Source organism: Echiichthys vipera, assembly GCF_963691815.1.
Source record: "Echiichthys vipera genome assembly, chromosome: 5".
NCBI lineage: Eukaryota > Metazoa > Chordata > Actinopteri > Perciformes > Trachinidae > Echiichthys > Echiichthys vipera.
Window position 1 is genome coordinate 31,989,978 of NC_139830.1, and position 21,972 is coordinate 32,011,949.

Consider the following 21,972-nt stretch of genomic DNA (forward strand, 5'->3'; position numbering starts at 1 on the left):
ATTCAGGTTCAATGTGTACAAAAAAGTACTTTTGTGGGAATTATTTGGGGATTTGTTGACCTATACGATTTTGGAATCTGCAGACCTTGGGGAATCCAAAAAACAATGTTGCCACTTGCATACAAAATACAGAATTTACCTTGGCAGTCGGGACTCACATTTGGAACAGAAAATGTAAAACCCCGAAACTTGAATTTCATTGAGCAACTGAAGCTATCTTTACCAACTAACAGATTTATAAAACAGTATACAACAATATGAAACTCTTTACAAGGGGGCTGTGGGCGTGGCCCAGTGTAAGTCCAGATCTGGAGGGAGGGTCCTACACTGTACGCCCGGATAAGTTGACTTTACTTTACTTTACTACATTTGAGGCATGAGATTCCACTTAAACCATTTAAGTAATGGATACGTAGTTTGTAGGCCTTAAGTAGGCCTGGACTTAAATATTTAAGTCTAACACAAAAAAAGGTAAATCATTTGTACTTAAAATATCCTGTAAAATCAACTCCACTTTCCAATCATTCAACTCAGCATTTTAAGTTGCAATGACTCATTTTTTTATTCAATGTAATTTATTATTCATTAAAGTACACTTCTAAGTTGTTAAAAACAGAAAAATAAATACACAACTAAAATCTTAGTCATAAAGTATATCAACTAATGAACATAAAATTCAGCTCACTGTTGCTCTACTTCAATAAAGTCACAAAAGTCACTGTGAAAAGAGTTCGTATTCATTTCACATCTAAAGGCCCATGGTGCAGAGGACGCTGACTGGAACGTCCAAGGAGTCTGCATCACCAAGACCCTTCATAGTGTGAGAGACAAAAATACATTCATGTCAATTACAACTTGTCTGTAAATACGTGAGAACTGAAAGTGGACACTGCTCTGACAGTCACAGTTTATAGGGACAACTGACTTTGTGGTGTGGTTCCTTTTAAGTGAATTGTCTGCAGATAAGAAAAGTATTATGTGTCAGAGCAGGTGACTATCAGCTCCCATGACAAACAGAAACAGACATTAGCTCTAAGACCCATAACAGTCTAGTTACATCAGTTGTATTGTTAAATGCCGTACCTCTGACAAACAGTGTGAAAAGGCAAAAGCTGAAAATGGCCAAGTTAACAGTTAACATTATAATATGGTGATAATGCCATTTCGATAGTTGAACTCAAATGTAGGCTACAAACCAAAATTCAAACACATTACATTTTCCTCAGTTGACTTGAGCTTCATAGACAATACAATATTTCTTTCCATCAGTTTAACATAAAAAATAACTCATCAATTTCCAGAATGAGAAAAACCGATGGATGGGGAAAGTGCCATCTTCTTGCAATCAACTGTCAATTTACTTGTCCTCTGAATGAGAAACTGAGAAAATGCAGAGTTTTTTCAAACACATGCAGATCAGGCCCAGGCTAGGCCACAGTTTATGTCCAAGGAGAACATATCTTGAGCCAAATGAAGACAACACAAAATCCTATTCTGTGAAAACAAGACAAAGGCAACTTTCTCCATCAAACAGGCCCAGACTAGTCTTGAGTGGATTAGCCAACACGATTCTGACACATGCTGACGTTCAGGCTAAAAACTGCTTTTTAAGTTTGTTCAACTTAAAACAGTTTGTACACCCAGTGATCACATCATTAAAATGTTTAAGTAATGCAACAAAACTCAAAAGTTACTTAAACGGTTTAAGCAGACACAAATTCAGGTTAACAATGTAGGACGGGTCTGTTGTCTCTCAGCGATCAGTCCAATCATAAAGGATTGAGTGTGGAGAGAATGGTCCTGGACAAAAGAAGAAACTAGATATGACTGAATGGCTGATAAATAGAGACAGGGAATGTTTCACTAGAAAAAAATCATGGAAGGGGATTCTCTGAACTTCCTTTATCACAGGTCTTCATCCCTTTCCTCTGTGATATTTGGGCCATCGCAGTCCGCATCATTCTCACACTCACTTTCACACAAACAAAGGTCACTGCAGGCCTGGTTGTGTTTCCTGCATGAGCACCGCTGGGTTGTACAGTAGGTTTTACAGTTACACCTATGGGTGGAAATGAGCTATTTAGCTACAACCTTGCATTTATTCTACTCGGTCAAACGACCTCCTGAGCGACTCACATGCAAATTAGGGGCGAGATAGACCCGCCTCATTCAGGGTAGTCGACCATAGTGGAAACGCACCTTTTTACTTCCTGTTGCAGGTCGCCTTCGTCAGAGAGTTTCACTAGGGCAGAGAAGATTTCCCTGGCAGCAACCTTTGTTGTAATAGGCAGTGTCTTGCCATATGGGTCTTGGTTTTTAGGTTGTTAAGAGGCCATGGTAAATAATTTAATAAATCTGTTAGTTGGTAAAGATTGCTTCAGTTGCTCAATGAAATTCAAGTTTTTGGGTTTTAAATTTTCTGTGCCAAGCGTGAGTCCCGACTGTTACCAGACTATGGTGTAAAAAATGTATATCACATTTATGTACAGATTATAGTTTTATTTTTACCTGTCATTGTTTAGAAAATCATGTACAGAAATTTTAAGTATTTTGTCCCAGGATTTCTGAAATGGGGTCAGTAAGGGGTAGTAGAGTAACAATTTCAATTTCCACTTTTTAGGGGCACCACAATTTTCTTTCCCACCCCTAGGGGGCACCACTGCTCGATTCTTAGCACAGTTCTGAGGTCACCATTGGATTCTTTGACCAAGAAAACATAATATTGGCATGTTTAATTGAGTTTTCAGGTTGTTTAGACGCCAAGGTATCTGAAATTCTGTATTCTGTATACCTCTGTATTTTATTTTGGAATTCCAAAATGGTCGCAATAAAAGTGTCCGTGCGATTGGCAACATTGGTGTTTGGATTCCCCAAGATCTGCAGATTCCAAAAATGTATAGGTCAACAAATCCCACAGAAGTACTTCTTTGTACACAGTGAACCATTACTGCGGCTAACTAAAAGGGTTCTTAATGTGATGTATCTGCAATTATCAACCAGTGGTCATGCACAAGCGCCTGTCTGTCACACATTTTGTTGGTATTTTCATGGCAATGTGGGCATTGTGTTCAGGTGAGTGGTGTTTGGCCTCTCTCATACCCCTTCTTGACCAAAACATCTTGAGGGCTGGTTCAGAGCCGATGCCCAATCTTGAACCGGTTCTTCCTGTTTCCACAGCCAAAGAACCGGTCCTTGGCCAGGAAAACTGGTTCCAGATCAGCACCAACTCTTTGCTGGTCTCGAACCGGCACCACTTCTTGCATGCTTTAAAAAATGTTGTGATTTAAGAATTTGTGTATTTTATCGTTGTTTTCTTGGTCAAAATGAACAACCTTTCTGAAGAGACATGTCTTCTTTAGTATGTTTAATCAACAGAGAAACACAGTTTAAGTTAAGTTTTTAAAAACGTCTATTCACAGTTATGCACGAAAATTATATACAGTGCCGTTCAGAAAATCAAAGAACTGTTAAGAACTCTGAAAGCAAACAGAAACATGAACATAAACATAAACATGTACATGTCTGGTGTAATGGCAGTTTTCATTGAACACAGCTCCAGCTGCAATCTTTTGATTTTGACATTGTGTGTAAAGACACGAATGGATCATTCATTTGAACTGCAATGTGATAAGTTGCAGGTAGTCTGTGCTAGGTAAGGCTAGCTAATGTTAGCGCTAGTGGGCTAGTAGTCCGTCGTTGTTGTTGTTGTTGTTGTTGTTGTTGTTTTTGTTTTCTATTTCTAAAAAAAGAAAAAAAAGAAAAACCTTTGCAATTTCCAGTTTGGGATCAATACAGTATTTCTATTTCTATTATTGTTGTTGTTGTTGTTGTTGTTGTTGTTGTTGTGCTTGAAGTGGGCTATAGCATTTCTGGGGAAACCTCAGACAGTGACGCAATGCCGTGGCTCTCTGGGCTCTCTGACCTGTGGAAAACCTCTGGAAAACGGGTTCTTAGAAGGTTCCCAAGTTGAACCAACAGTGAACCAGCACCAGCACTAGAACTACGTCTGGGTTGGTCGAAATCAGTGGCAAAAATCCCTGAGGAACGGAACATCAGAAACAGTGGTGGAAAGTCCGTATCAGAGGTACTTTAGTACAATACAAGTACTTTGTAAATGTACTAAAGTACATATTTCATGTATCTGTACTTAATTAAAGTAAATTTAGTTATGTTTACTTTGACTCCACTACGCTGCTGATTTTTTTTCCTGGATGAAACATAATCCATAGCGGGAGAGGAATCAGAACCAATCGGAGCAGGCAGTGGCAGGTGGCATCCTATCTCCAATGAGTGGAGCACACCTGCACTCACCGATGAGCCTAAAATGGACATGGGAGAGAATGAGGCTGAGCCCCACATTCGCCACCCATGGCCCTATTTAAAAGAGTTATTTGAGATAACTGGGTCTAAAAATGATCTATGGAGATTCAGGTGCCTTCTAGCTTTCCAACCTTCTAAAGGTATAATCGCTCTTTGGTGTTATTTTGCTTAATGGCATTTCACTCTGCAGGTCACACCTGAATAAAAAAGAAAACTAGTCCATTGAGTCCAGTATGTTCCAAATGGATCATGTGCAGCAATGCTCCTGAATGAGTAAAAGTGGATATTACTAATTCATTAATTCATCTTCAACCGCTTATCCCTGTCGAGGATGGGGGGGGCCTGGAGCCGATCCCGGCTGACGTCGGGCGTGAGGCGGGGTACACCCTGGACAGGACGCCAGTCTATCACAGGACACATAGAGACAAACAGAGGCAATTTAGAGTCATCAATGAATGTGTGAATGAATGTGCAATAATGCTCCTGAATGAGTAAAAGTGGATATTACTAATTCATTCATTCATTCATTCGTCTTCAACCGCTTATCCCTGTCGAGGTCGCGGGGGGGCTGGAGCCGATCCCAGCTGACAACGGGCATGAGGCTGGGTACACCCTGGACAGGACGCCAGTCTATCGCAGGGCACATAGAGACGAACAGAGACAGACAACCATTCACACCTAAGGGCAATTTTAGAGTCATTAATTAACCTACGTGCATGTCTTTGGACTGTGGGAGGAAGCTGGAGAACCTGGAGAAAACCCATGCAGACACGGGGAGAACATGCAAACTCCACACAGAAAGGCCAGAGCCGGGATTCGAACCTGGAACCTTCTCGCTGTGAGGCGACAGTGCTACTACTTGGACTGAAGCTCAAGCATTCAGCCATTAGGCTACTTCTAGCTAACTATTTCAACTGTTCAGTTTAGAATGAATATTAAACATTACTTTACTTTGGAGGGATATATCATAAGGTCAACAGAAGGCGCTGGAAAAAAGCAGGGAAGGTTTCTTGAAGAGGAAGGCTGGTAAGAAGCTAGCTGATATCTGGAGTAGATGGGGGTGACAGTGGTCTCTCCCTGAAATAATAATAATAATAATAATAATGAGCAAAGGAACCAAACTAAAATTCTTATTTGGTCTCTTGATTTTGTGGTCATTTATGTTGGGCTGTAAGCCTCATGATGACATTTGTGAAGACATGAATGTTTTTACTGTGTTGTTGTGTTTATGTTTGTTGTAGTGTGATCCACTGTAAAAAGTCATACTCCGTAAGATTTGAGATCCCTTGTTTCTAGTGGCCTTTTTGGCAGTGAGATGTAACTGCAGGCCAGTCTGGGTCCAGTTAGAAAGTGGAGGGGTCAGACCACCTAACGCAGAGGGGTCCCCCAGAATAAACAGACTAGGATGATTTTCTCTGATTGTATGCAGGGAACACCAAAACGGCTGACTTTTTGGGCAGCTCCAGAGCATGAGTACTTGGAACCATTTGCTCTTAGCTAACTATTTCAACCATTTATCCATTGCTCTAAGCTAACTATTACAACCATTTATCCATTGCTCTAAGCTAACTATTTCGACCACTTATCCATTGCTCTAAGCTAACTATTACAACCATTTATACATCGCTCTAAGCTAACTATTTCAACCATTTATCCATCACTCTAAGATAACTATTTCAACCATTTATCCATTGCTCTAAGCTAACTATTTCGACCATTTATCCATTGCTCTAAGCTAACTATTTCAACCATTTATCCATCACTCTAAGATAACTATTTCAACCATTTATCCATCACTCTAAGATAACTATTTCAACCATTTATCCATCGCTCTAAGATAACTATTTCAACCATTTATCCATTGCTCTAAGCTAACTATTTCAACCATTTATCCATCACTCTAAGATAACTATTTCAACCATTTATCCATTGCTCTAAGCTAACTATTTTAACCATTTATCCATTGCTCTAAGCTAACTATTACAACCATTTATCCATTGCTCTAAGCTAACTATTTCAACCATTTATCCATCGCTCTAAGCTAACTATTTCAACCATTTATCCATCGCTCTAAGATAACTATTTCAACCATTTATCTATCACTCTAAGATAACTTTTTCAACCATTTATCTATTACTTTTAGCTACTTATTTTAATCATCATGACTTTTAGCTCACTAGAACAGAAGCCCTAAAAGGTCATACATTTTATTTCCCTCCATTTTCCTGTGATAACAAGATAATTCCTGTTTTCGACCTAAAAGGTCATACGAGCTAATTTTCCTCCGTTTTCCCGTGATAACGACATCATTTCTACGTTTTCTTGTGAGGAAATAAAATGTATGCATGTATGACCATTTAGGGTGCACTTACTAATTGGCTCAAAAAGAGATGTGCTGGTTGCAGTAAGCTGGATCAGTGACTGAGCAGAACAAATACATGTTGAAGCCACAATTCCCATCTCTGCTCAGATGCACCAATCACTCTGCAGTTAGCGTCCTCACTGAGCAGAGGGTGCTGCTGGGAGCCCCTTCCCCGTACCAAAGCACTCACAGGCGGCACTTTCTCACTACATTTAGAGACTATTCACACCTTAGAACTGGATTTAGAAAAAGAGACTAGAGAGCAGTTTAGCTCCTTATTCAAAGCATCAGGGAAAAGTATTCATTCCCATACATGTGGCTCAGAGTCCAGTTCAATAAACAGTCTCTGGGTCCGTCTCTCTCCTCTCACGCAGCAGCACTGTTATGTGACGCCGCAGGGCCAGAGGTCGGAGGTGGGGCGATGACGCCATCCTTTAACAAAGTATGAGCTTTCTCCATCCAGAAGACAGCGCCATGGGGGGCCATGTTAATATATTTACAAATATAACTCAGACAAATCAGATACAACAAAATTATATCAAGGAGGATTAAGGTGTTCCCATGGTACAAGAAAAGTTCTGTGGAAATCAACATGAAAACACAAGGAGCTACTAACAAACATGAAACATGTCTTATCTTCGTCTTCAGAAACAATTGTTCCTGAAAAAGAAATTCAAATCTAATGATGGCAAATGTTTTCTTCCTGATTGGCAATTCAATGACTAATATAAGCTCCATGTAGGCCAAGGGCTGCAATGGGTCTATCCCAGGATGGTTTCTGCTCTGTGAATATGGAGGATCATACACTGAAGTCAGTGCTGCTAAACGTCTTCACTTCATATTTCTAACCTCACGTTTCTCTGGGCAGGGCTCCATGATTGAGTCCTTCTCAACATCAGTCCAGTCATGTTTATCTTACACTATTCATACAGTCCAGCACTTTTCATTAACCTGACTCATTTATGTGGGGTCTGGAGTCAGTCAATGGAGAAACCTCTACAGTGTTTAATTACAATCAATTAAATCAACTTAAATGATTTAATGTGCATTTGCAGGGTGGCATGGTGGCACAACAAGAGGGTTCCCAGTTCAAATCCGGGCTGGGGCCATTCTGTGTGGAGTTTGCATGTTCTCCCCGTGTCTGCGTGGGTTTTCTCCAGGTTCTCCAGCTTCCTCCCACAGTCCAAAGACATGCACGTAGGTTAATTGATGACTCTAAAATTGCCCTTAGGTGTGAATGGTTGTCTGTCTCTGTTCGTCTCTATGTGCCCTGCGATAGACTGGCGTCCTGTCCAGGGTGTACCCAGCCTCATGCCCGTTGTCAGCTGGGATCGGCTCCAGCCCCCCCGCGACCTCGACAGGGATAAGCGGTTGAAGACGAATGAATGAATGAATGAATTAGTAATATCCACTTTTACTCATTCAGGAGCATTATTGCACATTCATTCACACATTCATTGATGACTCTAAATTGCCTCTGTTTGTCTCTATGTGTCCTGTGATAGACTGGCGTCCTGTCCAGGGTGGACCCCGCCTCACGCCCTATGTCAGCTTGGATCAGCTCCAGCCCCCCACAACCCCGATAGGGACAAGAGGTTGAAGATGGATGGGTGAATTTGCATTTGTAAAGGTATAAAACTTAAAGGAAAATTGCAAATGATTAGATTAATTCAACATTGAAACAGTGATTTGAACTGCAAAATCCATTTTAGGAAGCATTTGAATCTTTTTTACATTGCTTTCACTGATGATAGCTTTAATTGAAAGATGTGTATGCAGTGCGTCACCTATATATCACACTGTGGACACGCCTTCAAATGAAAGAGATGTCTCTAAAGTAGAGAGATAATGCTATGGACACTGTAAATACTTTAATAAATGACTTGCTTGGTTATAGAAAGGCAGACACAACAGTAAAGGGAATAACAACAAAAATTAAGTGAATTTTTCCACACATGCTATGTGTTTTGGAAGTGATCAAAGAGAAAATCTAAATGTGGGATATTGTGATGAATAATCTTACATTTTAGGAAGTATGCTTATTCACCAGAAAAAAAGCAATATTTCCCAAATTGTCGGACTGTTTGCTTTAAATTACTTTCTTTTTTATGATTGACAGCTCTGAGTGGTACTTAATAGTCTTGCTGTTGCTTTAACCTTAGGGAAATAACCTGTAGTCCTGTATGAAAGACTGGTGCATCAAAAATCTAAGTGGAGAATAACCGTGGTGGGCTTCCCTGAGAGGAGATGACATGAACTCCCACTGAGACATCACAGCAACAACTGGACAGGTAAACGGGAGCCAGCGCATGAAGGTACAGTTCAACAGACAACAATCTGAGTGTGAAAGGTTTCAGGGTCAGAGGACAATGGATCAATGGTATGGGTGTGTGGTGATACTGTGGAGTGTGGCTGGGTGAATGGTCGTGGACTAAAAACAAAAGCTTCCTGTGACTCATGGCCACTGGCTCCTGTCTGAATATGAGTTTCTTTTAATCATATTACTTTTGTCTGACATTTCACATCATTAAATCAATTTAAAAGGGCTTCTTTTAATGAGCACATACACTAGTGCAGTCTGGTGTTTTCCATGTGTGACTAAGGTCCATCATGCAAATCAATCATATATATTTACGATTAATACTTATTTCACTTTGACTACACTTGCAGTTTAAAGCTGAAGTAGGTAACATTCTATTAAAAAATGTTTTTTCTTCTCATATTTGTTGACTATATCCAAGTCGAGCCCAAAGCATTCTGACCGTTAGCATACGCTCTCATTTAACAGTACACTCAAATGTTTCTGAGAACACTGTGAGAAAAGGGCAATAGAGTAAGAGAAGACTGACCCAGGGCTGCCCAGTCTCACAGTTTGATCAGAGTTCAGTGTCAGAGACTGCTCTGCTCTGATTGGTCCTCTAGGTTGGTTGTAGCAGATGCCATTAGCAGCACCAGGTGGAGGCAGAGCTACATGATTTTTAAAGTCTCATTTTGAGGTCAGGAATAGTGACGGTTTACTATAGAAAGTTACTAACTTGATGCCACTCATTCTGGGATTGTCCCTTCAGTAAACACTGCTCTTCCCTGCATGGAATACCTGAGGACCTTCCAACCAAGCTACATGCCTTTTAATCAGTGCTTTGGCTTTTTTCAGCCCATATATTTAAGCTGCATTAAATTCTTTGGCCACCAGCAGAACTGTGAACACAAAATGTACTTATCACCTCAAAGTTAGGATACACATGCTGGCTAACAACCGACACATCCAGCAGACTGAGCAGTTTGTCCACACGCACAGTCCAATATTCTCTTTCAGCTGTTTGGTCTCCACCAACTCCTGAGGGAAATCTGTGTCTTTATACTGCGTATGGCAATATTCTGAATATACAGGGAATGTGAACAGCATCATCTGTTTGATTATTCAAAGTCAGGCCTTTTCGTCTTTGAATGTTGACAACATGGCTGTATTATGAGAACTGGATACTGGACCTCAAAATGGTGCGGATTCAGTTTAATGAGAAGTGCTCCCCGACACTTTGCTGGGTTTGTGTTTCCAGCACGTGTCCCACTGAGTTGCTGCTCCGCTCATAGGCTTGCTGGGGACACTGGGATGACATCACAGGTTTTTAATTACTTTTCTCAGCTCAAACGACGTTTTACAAACATAAAACGCTCCTGGGTTAAGAATTCATAATAGAAAGAATTATGATTGACCTTAGTTGCAGCCGGAGGTATCCTGTCAACAGTTTTACATACATCTCTTTTACAATGGTGGCCTATGGAGAAAATGCTTTTTGAGCAGCAGGGAGGATTTTTGGTTACAGACCCGTAAGTGGCCACTGGAGAGAACTGGCTGCAACGGCACCGTACCCACTTCTTATTATACACCCCAGAGTATCAGTCCGCTCTGTGCGTTGCTATGGTTGTTGTACACAAACCAACTAGCCAACAGTTTGCAGGGCTAGGGTAGAGACGCATTCCCAAAAGAAAAGGAGAAACAACCTATTTTAAACATTGTGTAAGACTTTGATATCAACAAGTCTTGGGATGTGCGCAAACATTGCAACACCGACAACACCGACCTCTCAAGACGCTGACTGAAGGAAGGGAAGAGGGTTGCTATGTTCGCACACTGCAAAACGTCTGCCACTGGGGGGAAACTGAAAAAAGGCTTTTCCCAGCTGCATGTAAATGGGAATATTAGTGGAATATTAATTTTCATTAGCTATGTAAACAGCTTATTTGTAGGAATATTGTTTTTTTTTGTAATGAAGTCATAACCTGGAATATGTTTTGCATGTAAACAGCTGCTCCAAAACAATGAGTTGAAAGAATCAAAAGCTCAGGTGGTGATAGTTCTGTTGGTCGCTGACTCCCAAGTGTCATTTGATCCATTGCTCATATAGAAATACTGAGAAATGCAGCTTTAACAGTAGCGTCATCTATAACTGACTTCTAGTAAATGGTTTAAACCACACACTAACCTGGAATGGTCCTTAACAGATTCCTTCATTTCAAACTGTCAGACATCCAAACTTAGCTCATCACTTTTTAAGAAATAGAACATTAACAAGTAGTTTAATCAAAGGGAAAAGAGAACACTGACAAAGAATGACAACAAAAATCTGTGGAGATTTTCTCAAGTGATAAAAACATTGTATGCACAAAATGAATTCACCGATCTCATATGTCCTCTCCTAACACTTTCTTTTCACACAGGCTACATCAGACTTTTACTACTTGTCCATGCTAGTTTCACATCTACACATACTGAGGAAAGAGCAGCACAAAGGGGTCATTTGTGTTTTCGTTTTGTCACACTTAAGTCTTCCCTTTCACCCACATCCTATCACAAGGAGTCTTCACAGGTTGATCATCCAATCACGTTTCCGATGATTTACCCTCTCAAACAGACAGTAACATTCATGTGGAAATCACAACAATGTCCAAATGTGAAGTCGTTTAAAATATTACGCTGGAATAGAAACGTGTTCCCCTTCATTCAGGGACCTGAAATCAATAAACACATGATTTGCTCAAAGACAAATATGGGGTGATATTTGTTACTCCCATGACATCTTACAAACATCTCTTATGATGCAACAGTTCTGTAAACCTGGCAGAATATGAGCAAAGTCTTAGTGAAGCAGTGAATGGAGCTCACTACAGCATGACCAGAGAAGTGGATTCACACTCCTAGTTCGGGTCAGTAGCCAGGTGAGAACAATGCCATTCCCTAAAATTAAAAAATTACAGTAATGCCCCAAAATGCGAGCCTGAGCCATCTCTGGATGTGGCAGGACTGAAGACCTAATCCCAACCAACAGGACATGCATGGGTTTATGGGTAGGAAGAGGTAGATGTTGACATCTGGAATTGGAGTGCACAGTTCCAAATATGTGCTACCTCTGTGACACATGGACACTCCAGCTGTTTCTGCTAACCCAGCCAACCACAGGTGGGGTTTGGTGCCTGTAGTGCAAGCATCCTGACCAACCAGCAGGAGTCACTGGTGTAGTGACAAAGCGGAGCACCTTTGTTGGCTTCCCACCTTGAGAACATGGCAGATTGTGTTGGTGGAACACACAACCAAAGGCCGGAGGGCTCTGCTTTTTAAAAAGATATTTAAATGTTTTTTCCAGACCGCCGCTGCTTTGATGCTGTAACACACTTTAACCACCACAACATTACAATTGTAGGCAGGTAATCCAACAAATGTTGCACCATGCTCAGTTAAATTTGCATCTAACTTATGTTATTGCTGTGTAGGAAAGCAATTGAAGGAATGGATTTGAGAAGTCTGCAGGTATGACAACCATCTGTTCTTATGCAGCATAGAAAACTGACTTTCCTACTCTAAAGGCCTTAGTGTGCTTCATACAAAGTGCTTATTAATTAGTCATACAGCTTCTGAAAATGGCACTGGGTGGGCTGCATCTCACAATTTTTTACCTCTCCAAAACGGAATCCCCTTTAAGCAGCGGTTATACTCTGACATAGCTTCTGCGTCCACTGACTTGTAGCAGTATGCGTACACTCTGCCCGGCCCCCTTTTTTAGGCAGCGTGCAGGCGGTCCACTCGTAGCCTCTCCAGTCGGACATGGGCGACATTTACGTCACATGGACCCAAACAGACCCTCAACGAAGGTTTAATTTCAGCTTAATAGTTTTAACCTTCCTCTCAAGTTGTCTTTTCATCTTCACTCAACTACTTTGGTCACATGTGAACAATTGAGTCCCACATTGTGAATACCTTCCTTTAGTGCAGCATGCCCCTCTATGACAGCAGCCGTTTTGCCCTGACTTGGGCGATAAGCACTTGTGCCTTTAGACCTCGTCCTGGCTCACGCTATGTTTATCGAGTCATTCTGCTGAAACTTAGTAAGCATGTTCACAATATCATTGGTGCCATACCCATGTTTGCTCATGGTCCTTCATCCTGGTTTAATGTTCTGACAGCTGTGCTTTAGTGGTGCTACAACAGATTGAATGACATTGTTTTCACCTTGCCAAACAAAGCAGACTTCTCCAAACATGCTTCGTTACAGTGACCAAGTGTTGACATTTGGACAGCCACAACTTTAATGGCCACAGTATTCTGACACATGAGAATTTCACTTACAGAACCCCTGACGTTCAAAAACAGCAGAATATTACAATCGGATTAAGAAAACATGGTAAAAAAGCTCTACATGGTTTAGTGTATAGAAAGGAGCATGTGCACACTTTGGATCTGAAAGGCCAAGCCTGAGGGACGCCCATCAGAAACAGTCTGGAAAAGTAAGAAAGATTCATATGGCAAGATTACCACTATGCTAGTGTCCACTCAGTGGGTTAAAGGAAGCCGTTAACAAATACTGGTTGACTAATGCATTTCCTTTACATTTTAAATGATAGATTAACAAAGTGTTATAATACAGAGATAATGCATTTATAGACAGTTAGGCCAGTGCTGGGAACAGTCCAGTTCCTCTCCCTGGGAACTCATTGCTGAGCCTTACATTGGCTGGTTTGAATAAGGGTGGGGTGAGCAGGTGGAGACAGGAAGAGCTGCAAGGCCACCACCCATGGGTCATGCTGCCGTCGCCATGGTAACCCTGATATGGTGCAGCACAGGAGGATCTGAAATGCAGAAGAGAGTCGGTGGTTAAGGTTTTCATCCCAAAATAAAACAATGAATGACTTCCGGTTCCGGCGCTGTGTAAAGCGGCAGCCAGCAACAGTTGCTCCCTCTCCTTTCCGCACTTTTTTGCTATTTTATCTTATTTTACTGTCTTTTTATTAGTACTTTTTCCTGTAAGTCGTAGTGCTAACCTTAGCCAACTATGTTCGTGAACTTTCTTACGTGTTTTTTGTCCGTTTGTCTCATTCTTGGGACTATTTTTGCCGACCGCGTCTCCGTCTGGACGCAACAATGCGGCGGCTCCTTTGTTTACACCCGTGAACAGCTGTTGTCGCTAGCACCAACGGCGCTAATGCGGGAGAGGCCTTACATCCCCAAAGAACTGAGGAGAAAGTACAGGGGATGTAAGGCTGGACGTAAACAACGGGAAAAGAAGAGGAGATATAAACCATCTCTCCCTTCCATCACCATGGGGAACGTGTGGTCGCTGGCTAACAAGATGGACGAGCTGGCGGGCCTGGTGAAGACTCAGTGGATGTATCGTGTGAGCAGTGTGCTGTGTTTCACGGAGACGTGGCTCCACGAGGACATCCCGGACTCGAACGCAACTGTGGACAGCTTTCAGACTGTTCGGGCGGACAGGATTCACCGTGAGAGTGGCAAGAGGAAAGATGGGGGACTTGCTATTCTTATTAACAACAAGTGGTGTCATCCTGGACACGTTACTGTAAAGGAGCGTGTGTGTAGCCCGGACATTGAGCTGCTTGCCGTGAGTCTGCGGCCATATTATCTGCCGAGGGAGTTTTCACACGTGATCGTTCTGGTTGTTTACGTTCCTCCGACTGCAAACGCGGCGCGCGCGAGTGACGTCATCCACACCGTCGTCGCGGGACTTCAGACACGGCACCCAGACGCATTCATTGCAATATCTGGGGACTTCAACCACATCACTCTGGCTGCAACACTGCCCACTTTCAAGCAGTTTGTGGACTGTCCCACCAGGGAAAACAAGACACTGGACCTGCTGTATGCTAATGTTAAGGAGGCTTACAGCTCCACTGCCCTTCCTCCTCTTGGAAGATCAGATCACAACCTCATCCATCTGCAGCCCCTGTATAAGCCCCAAGTCCAGCGGCTTCCTGTGACCACCAGGACTGTGAGGAGATGGTCACAGGAGACTGACGAAGCTTTACAGGGTTGCTTTGAACTCACAGACTGGGATTTGCTCTGTAATTCACATGGGGAGGACCTTGATGATCTCACGGACTGCATAACAGGGTACATCAATTTCTGTGTGGACAGCGTTGTTCCTACAGAGACTGTACTCTGTTTCCCAAATAACAAGCCGTGGGTCACCAGAGACATCAAGGTCCTGCTGAATGCGAAGAAGAGGGCCTTCAGAGAGGGGGACAGAGAGCAGATGAGGCAGGTCCAGAGGGAGCTGAAGGAGAGGATCCAACAGGGCAAAGACACCTACAGGAGGAAGCTGGAGCACAAACTCCAGCAGAACAACTTAAAGGACGTGTGGAGCGGCATGAGGAGCATCACTGGCTACAAACCATCTGGTAGCCAGACGGTAGGAGGTGGTACTGAACGTGCCAATGAGCTAAATCTGTTCTTCAACAGATTTGATGAAAGGGCTCTGGACCACCTCCCCACGGCTCCTCTACAACCACCCACCTCCAAACCTCCAACCCTGCTGACACCTCCCCCTCAATTCCTTCCTGATTTTGCCCTACCTGTCCCCTCCCCCCCGCCATCACCTCTCTCCACCCCCACCAACACACACAGCAGACAGACCTTCACTGCAGAGCAGGTGAGGAAGGAGCTGTGCAGACTCCGCCCAGGCAAGGCAGCGGGTCCCGACGGTGTCAGCCCGAGGGTCCTCAAAACTTGTGCGATCCAGCTGTGTGGAGTCCTGCAGTACATCTACAACCTCAGCCTGAGTCTCGAGAATGTCCCTGTGCTGTGGAAGACATCCTGCCTGGTACCATTACCAAAGAAGGTGCGTCCCAGCACCTCAGAAGACTACAGACCGGTGGCGCTGACGTCGCACCTGATGAAGTCCCTGGAGAGGCTGGTTCTTTCACTTCTTCGGCCCCTGGTCAGCTCATCACTGGACCCTCTACAGTTTGCCTACCAGCCGAGACTAGGAGTGGAGGATGCTATCATCTTCCTGCTCAACCGTGCCTGCGCCCACCTGGACAGAGCGGGGACCACAGTGAGAATCTTGTTCATGGACTTCTCAAGTGCGTTCAACACCATCCGGCCTGCTCTGCTGGGACGGAAGCTGACGGCGATGCAGGTGGACCCTCCCCTGGTTTCCTGGATTACGGATTACTTGACGGGTCGACCACAGTATGTCAGACTGCAGGACGGAGTGTCTGACACCGTGGTCTGCAGCACTGGAGCTCCACAGGGTACTGTTCTTTCCCCATTTCTGTTCACCCTGTACACCTCAGACTTTCAGTTCCTCTCTGAGTCCTGCCACATGCAGAAGTTTGCCGACGATTCTGCAATTGTTGGCTGTGTCAGTGAGGGGAAGGAGGAGGAGTACAGGGACGTTGTGGACTCCTTTGTCGACTGGTGTGCAGCTAATCACCTGATTCTCAACGCCACCAAGACAAAGGAGCTAGTGGTGGATTTCCGCAGGAGTAAATCTGCCCCCACACCCATCTCCATCAACGGACTGACTGTGGATGTTGTCCAGGATTACAAATATCTTGGAGTACACCTGGACAGCAAACTGGACTTTTCCAAGAACACTGAGGCTGTATACAAGAAGGGCCAGAGTCGTCTCTATTTCCTGAGGAGGCTCCGCTCATTCAATGTTTGTAACACCATGCTGAGGATGTTCTACCAGTCAGTGGTAGCCAGTGCCATCTTCTTTGCTGTTGTGTGCTGGGGCAGCAGACTGAGGGCAGCAGACGCAAAGAGGATCAGTAAGATCATCAGGAAGGCTGGCTCCGTCCTGGGGGTCACACTGGACTCTTTGGTGGCGGTGTCTGAGAGGAGGATGCTGTCTAAACTGCACAGCATCCTGGACAATAACTCTCACCCTCTCCACCAGCTGCTGACCTCCAGCAAAAGCACATTCAGCCATAGACTCATTCTCCCCCGGTGTAATACTGAACGCCGGAGGAAGTCTTTTCTTCCGGCGGCCATCAAACTTTATAATTCATCTCCCCCCAGTCAGGTAAGGAACAGTGGAGACACTGTATCCTGAAAATGTCACTTTGTCACTATATACCATCACTGCATCACTTTATTCAGTTGTACTTTATTCAGTTGTACTGTCACTTACTTCAGTAAGTAATGCTGCTATAAGACACTGTCACTTTATATCACCACTACATCACTTTATTTATTTATTAATGGTTTACTGTAACTATCTGCTGATACACTTACTGTGCTTTAGGACATGCTGCTACATTTCACTGTGGTTTACTGTAACTTAGTTCTGTAGGACATGCTGCTACATTTTTAACATTTTTAACACTTATAACTTATCGCTCCTTCTCACTTATTTAGTTTGTACTTATTTTATTTCAATCTGCTGCTAAACTTCATTGTATTGTTGTATATTGTATATACCTACGCTTAACCACGACGTCTGTAGCACTCTGTCACACTTGGTTCATTTCTTGATTTATCTGACGTTAGCTTTATTTTGATTTGATTTATGTTTATGCTTATTGTTACTCTGATCCTTTTCCGCCTTTGTATCGAAACTGTTGCACAATAATTTCCCTCGGGATAAATAAAGCTTCTTGAATCTTGAATCTTGAATGAAGATATTGTCTGTGCCTCATTTAGAGGCTTTTCAAAGTGAAAGTGCTGACAGAACTCCAGAGAGCACAGTGATCAAAGATTTGATACACTGGAAGAGAAAGACATGGCTATTCTTAGCTCTGTTGAGAGGACGAAAGCAGAGAATCAGAACAGTCAGGTGCTATATTTTATTCAGACACAGACCGACACAGACATTTACATTTCCTTGAATTAAAGTGTGCATGTAACCTTACCTCTCCGGGAACCATCACCTTAAGGTGGTGGAGAGGTTTGTGTGTCCCTGTGAACCTGAGGGCTGTGTTGTCTGGAGCCTAGTCCCCTGGTAGGTACTCCCATGGCGAGGGGCCGGGGACCACTGGAGCCAGGCCAAGACGGAGGGCTCGCCGGCGAACGCCTGGTGGCCGGGTTTGCCACGGAGCCCGGATGGGCACAGCCCAAAAAAGTGACATGGCACCTCCCTCCTCTCCATCCTGTGGGCCCACCCCTCGCAGGAGGAACCGCTGGGGTCGGGTGTGCTGCTGCACGGGTGGCAGTGAAGGTGAGGGGCCTCGACGGACCAGACACGGGCAGCAGAGGCTGGCTCTGGGGAAGTGGAATGTCGGGGAAGGAGCCGGAGCTTTTGCGGGAGGTGGAGCACTACCAGTTAGATCTGATGGGGTTTACCTCCACACACAGTCTCTGTTCTGGAACCATACTACTGAATAGGGGTTGGACCCTATCCTTCTCTGGAGTTGCCCAGGGTGTGAGGCGCCAGGCAGGTGTAGGGATACTCACAAACCCCCGGCTGAGCGCCGCGGTGTTGGAGTTCACCCTGGTGGATGAGAGAGTCGCCTCCTTACGCCTGCGGGTGGTAGGGGGGAAAACTCTGAGTGTTTGTGCATATGCACCGAACAGCAGTTCAGAGTATTGGGCTTTCTTGGAGACCCTGAATGGAGTCCTGCATGGGGCTCCAGTAGGGGACTCCATAGTTCTGCTGGGAGACTTCAACGCCCATGTGGGCAATGATGGAGACACCTGGAGAGGCGTGATTGGGAGGAAGGGCCTCCCTGATCTAAATCCGAGTGGTTGTCAGTTATTAGACTTCTGCTAGTCACGGATTGTCTATAACTAACACCATGTTCGAACATTAGGATGCTCATAAGTGTATGTGGTACCAGAGCACCCTAGGCCAAAGGTCGATGATCGATTTTGTGATCGTTTGTTTTGGACACTCGAGTGAAGAGAGGGGCAGAGCTGTCAACTGATCACCATCTAGTGATGAGTTGGGTCAGAGGATGGGGGAAGATTCTGGACAGTCCAAGTAAGCCGAAACGAGTAATGCGGGTGAACTGGGAACGTTTGGACGAGGCCCCTATCCGAAAGGTCTTCAACTAACACCTCCGGCGGAGCTTTTCTGGCATTCCTGTGGAGGTTGGGGGCATTGAACCCGAGTGGGCAATGTTCAAAGCTTCCATTGCTGAAGCTGCAGCGGTGAGCTGTGGCCTCAAGGTCTTAGGTGCCTCAAGGGGCGGTAACCCTCGAACACCGTGGTGGACACCGTTGGTCAGGGAAGCTGTCCATTTGAAGAAGGAGGCCTTCCGGGATATGTTATCCCAGAAGACTTCGGAGGCAGTTGCAAGGTACCGACAGGCCAGAAGGGTTGCAGCCACTGCTGTGTCAGAGGCAAAGCAGCGGGTCGGGGAGGAGTTCGGAGTCATGGAGAAGGACTTTCGAGTGGCACAAAGGTGCTTCTGGAAAACCATTCGACATCTCAGGAGGGGGAAATGGGGAACTGTCCAAGCTGTTTACAGTAAGGATGCTGGTGACCTCAGCCAATGAGGTAATCAGGCGGTGGAAGGAGCACTTTGAGGAACTCCTTAATCCGACTAACACGCCCTCTTTTGTAGAGGCAGAGCTGGAGGCTGATGGGGAATCATTGTCAATATCTCTGGCGGAAGTCACTGAGGTAGTCAAACAACTCCACAGTGGCAAAGCCCCAGAGATTCGTCCAGAAATGCTGAAAGCTTTGGGTTTGGAGGGGCTGTCTTGGTTGACACGTCTCTTCAACATTGCGTGGAAGTCTGGGACAGTGCCAAGGGAGTGGAAGGTGGTGGTTCCTCTATTTAAAAAGGGGGACCAGAGGGTGTGTGCCAATTACAGGGGTATCACACTACTTAGCTACCCTTGTAAAGTTTACTCCAAGGTGTTGGAAAGGAGGGTTCTACCTATAGTTGAACCTCAGATTGAAGAAAAAAAATGCGGATTCTGCCTGAACGTGGAACAAAGGACCAGCTCTTCACTCTCGCAAGGATCCTGGAGGGGGCCTGGGAGTATGCCCATCCAGTCTACATGTGCTTTGTGGATCTGGAGAAGGCATATGACCAGGTCCCTCTGGAGACACTGTGGGAGGTGCTGCGGGAGTATGGGGTGAGGGGGTCACTTCTGTGGGCCATCCAATCTCTGTAGACCCAATGCGAGCAAAAGCTCTGCTTTTAAGCAGATGATGTGGTCCTGATGGCGTCGTCGGTCATTGACCTTCAGCACTCACTGGATCAGTTCGCAGCCGAGTGTGAAACGGCTGGGATGAGGATCAGCACTTCTAAATCTGAGGCCATGGCTCTCAGCAGTAAACCGGTGGATTGCTTACTCCAGGTAGGGAATGAGTCCTTACCCCAAGTGAAGGAGTTCATGTACCTCGGGATCATGTTCACGAGTGAGGGGACAATGGAGCGTGAGTTTGGCCGGAGAATCGGAGCAGCAGGGGCAGTGTTGCAGTCGCTCTACCGCACCGTTGTGACGAAAAGAGAGCTGAGCCGGAAGGCATTTGCAAATTATCAAATGAGGGCGTCAATGAGAGACTCAATTCAAGAAGGCCTGGCAGCTATCTAATGAATGAGAACAAATGATCCGCTCTCTTGAACTGGAACACCAGAGTGGACGCAAAGAGACTGAATCAGACCAGCTACAATAACTGAACAAGACAGCATGAACCATTCTCTGGAACTGGGTCCTCTGCCTCTCAAAACAGTTAGTTTGGGTGGTGAAGGGTGGGTGGAGATGAAGTGAGCTGAAGCCCGCCTCCAATCGCTGTGCGTTATTACGGCCATAGACCGTGTTTCTCTCTTTATTTAATCACCAGACCACAACAGTCTGCTACTTTTGTCTTATTGCGGATGAATTAAGTCTCATTGACGTTTAATCAGCCAGGATGAAAGTAAAACTACACGTCTAAATATACCGTCAGCTATTGTTGAAGAAAGATACAAACAAAATACATTTATGTAATAATGTTTTCAAGAAGATGCCCAGATCATGAATCAGAAATAACTCACTAACCCACTGGTGTGGCCATGGGCAGCAGTGGACTGACATGCACCCGCCGCTGTCCTGCGTCAGGCGCTCGTCTCAAATGAAAATTATTTACAGAGCAATTAAAAATAATAAATAGTCCAAGAGCGTACTGGCAAAATGTATATTGCAGTCCGCCTTTATTGATAGCCTACATTATGCACAAAAACTGGAAATTCTAGGTTTTTTAAAAATTAAAAAAAGAATACCCGGATATGAAAATAAAATACCTACCCAATGAACAAGTATTTGAACATTTGGGTCCAGCCCTAATGTACCAAACACTTCACATCCATGTGCCTTAAACATTGCCATCGTGTTGCAATCTGATTAACAAACACTTATTGTAACGGTCTATATAACGTGGCTCATCTGAAGCCCACCTTGGAATGACAACTTACCATAATATTGGCTCAGTACGTGGCTCATTCTCTTCCTGAGTGTTTGCTCTTCTGGGCTGACCATCTTCCTCTGGATACAGACACAAAAACATATGAACATAGTTATAAGGGCATCTCCTATAAACAACATGCTTATTTCAATTGGCTGAAGTTACTCATAATCAGGTGATTTTTATTCATAATCAACCAAACCAAACCAACATGACAGATGTATTGCCCTGTAGGTAAGGAGCCCACTATGGTAGTCATCCACAGTTTTTTTGTGAAGTGTGGTTGTATGAGGTACTTATCCATACCTACGGTAGATGAAGGTTAGGTACTGCTATGGACGGGGTGTGCAGCCAAACCTATTTGAGCCACCTAAAAGAATCAATATCAGTTTAAATGAACTCTATATTTAGAGTATGTTCACTGTTTCACCTTGCTGTCAGACAGCAGTTTCCTTCACAGAAGTTTCCCCTCTCTCTCTCTGTCAGACACTCAGTCTTCCTCTGCAGAAGTTCTTCTTCTGTATAATCTGGCTCATAAATGATACTCGTCACAGTGAACAATATTTCGTCGCTGGTATATTCACTCATTTTTCTGCCTTGTATTCGTTTACTCCATAAACATTGAGAAAATGTAGTACCAAAGGAAAGAGCTGTCTG

The 21,972-nt window shown here is 44.2% G+C and overlaps 1 protein-coding gene across 2 annotated transcripts in view; it reads right to left on the reverse strand.

The window, feature by feature from the left end:
- Positions 1 to 11,230: 11,230 nt before the first annotated feature.
- Positions 11,231 to 21,972, reverse strand: part of cuedc1b (CUE domain containing 1b) — a 34,126-nt gene continuing 23,384 nt past the window's right edge. For both annotated transcript variants that reach the window (XM_083914421.1, XM_083914420.1), the window contains exons 10-11: positions 21,326 to 21,395; positions 11,231 to 13,804 (exon numbers count right to left, since the gene is read on the reverse strand). In XM_083914421.1, the coding sequence (XP_083770547.1) occupies position 13,804; positions 21,326 to 21,395 (71 nt within the window). In that variant the 3' untranslated portion in view covers positions 11,231 to 13,803. The remainder of the gene's footprint in view (positions 13,805 to 21,325; positions 21,396 to 21,972) is intronic.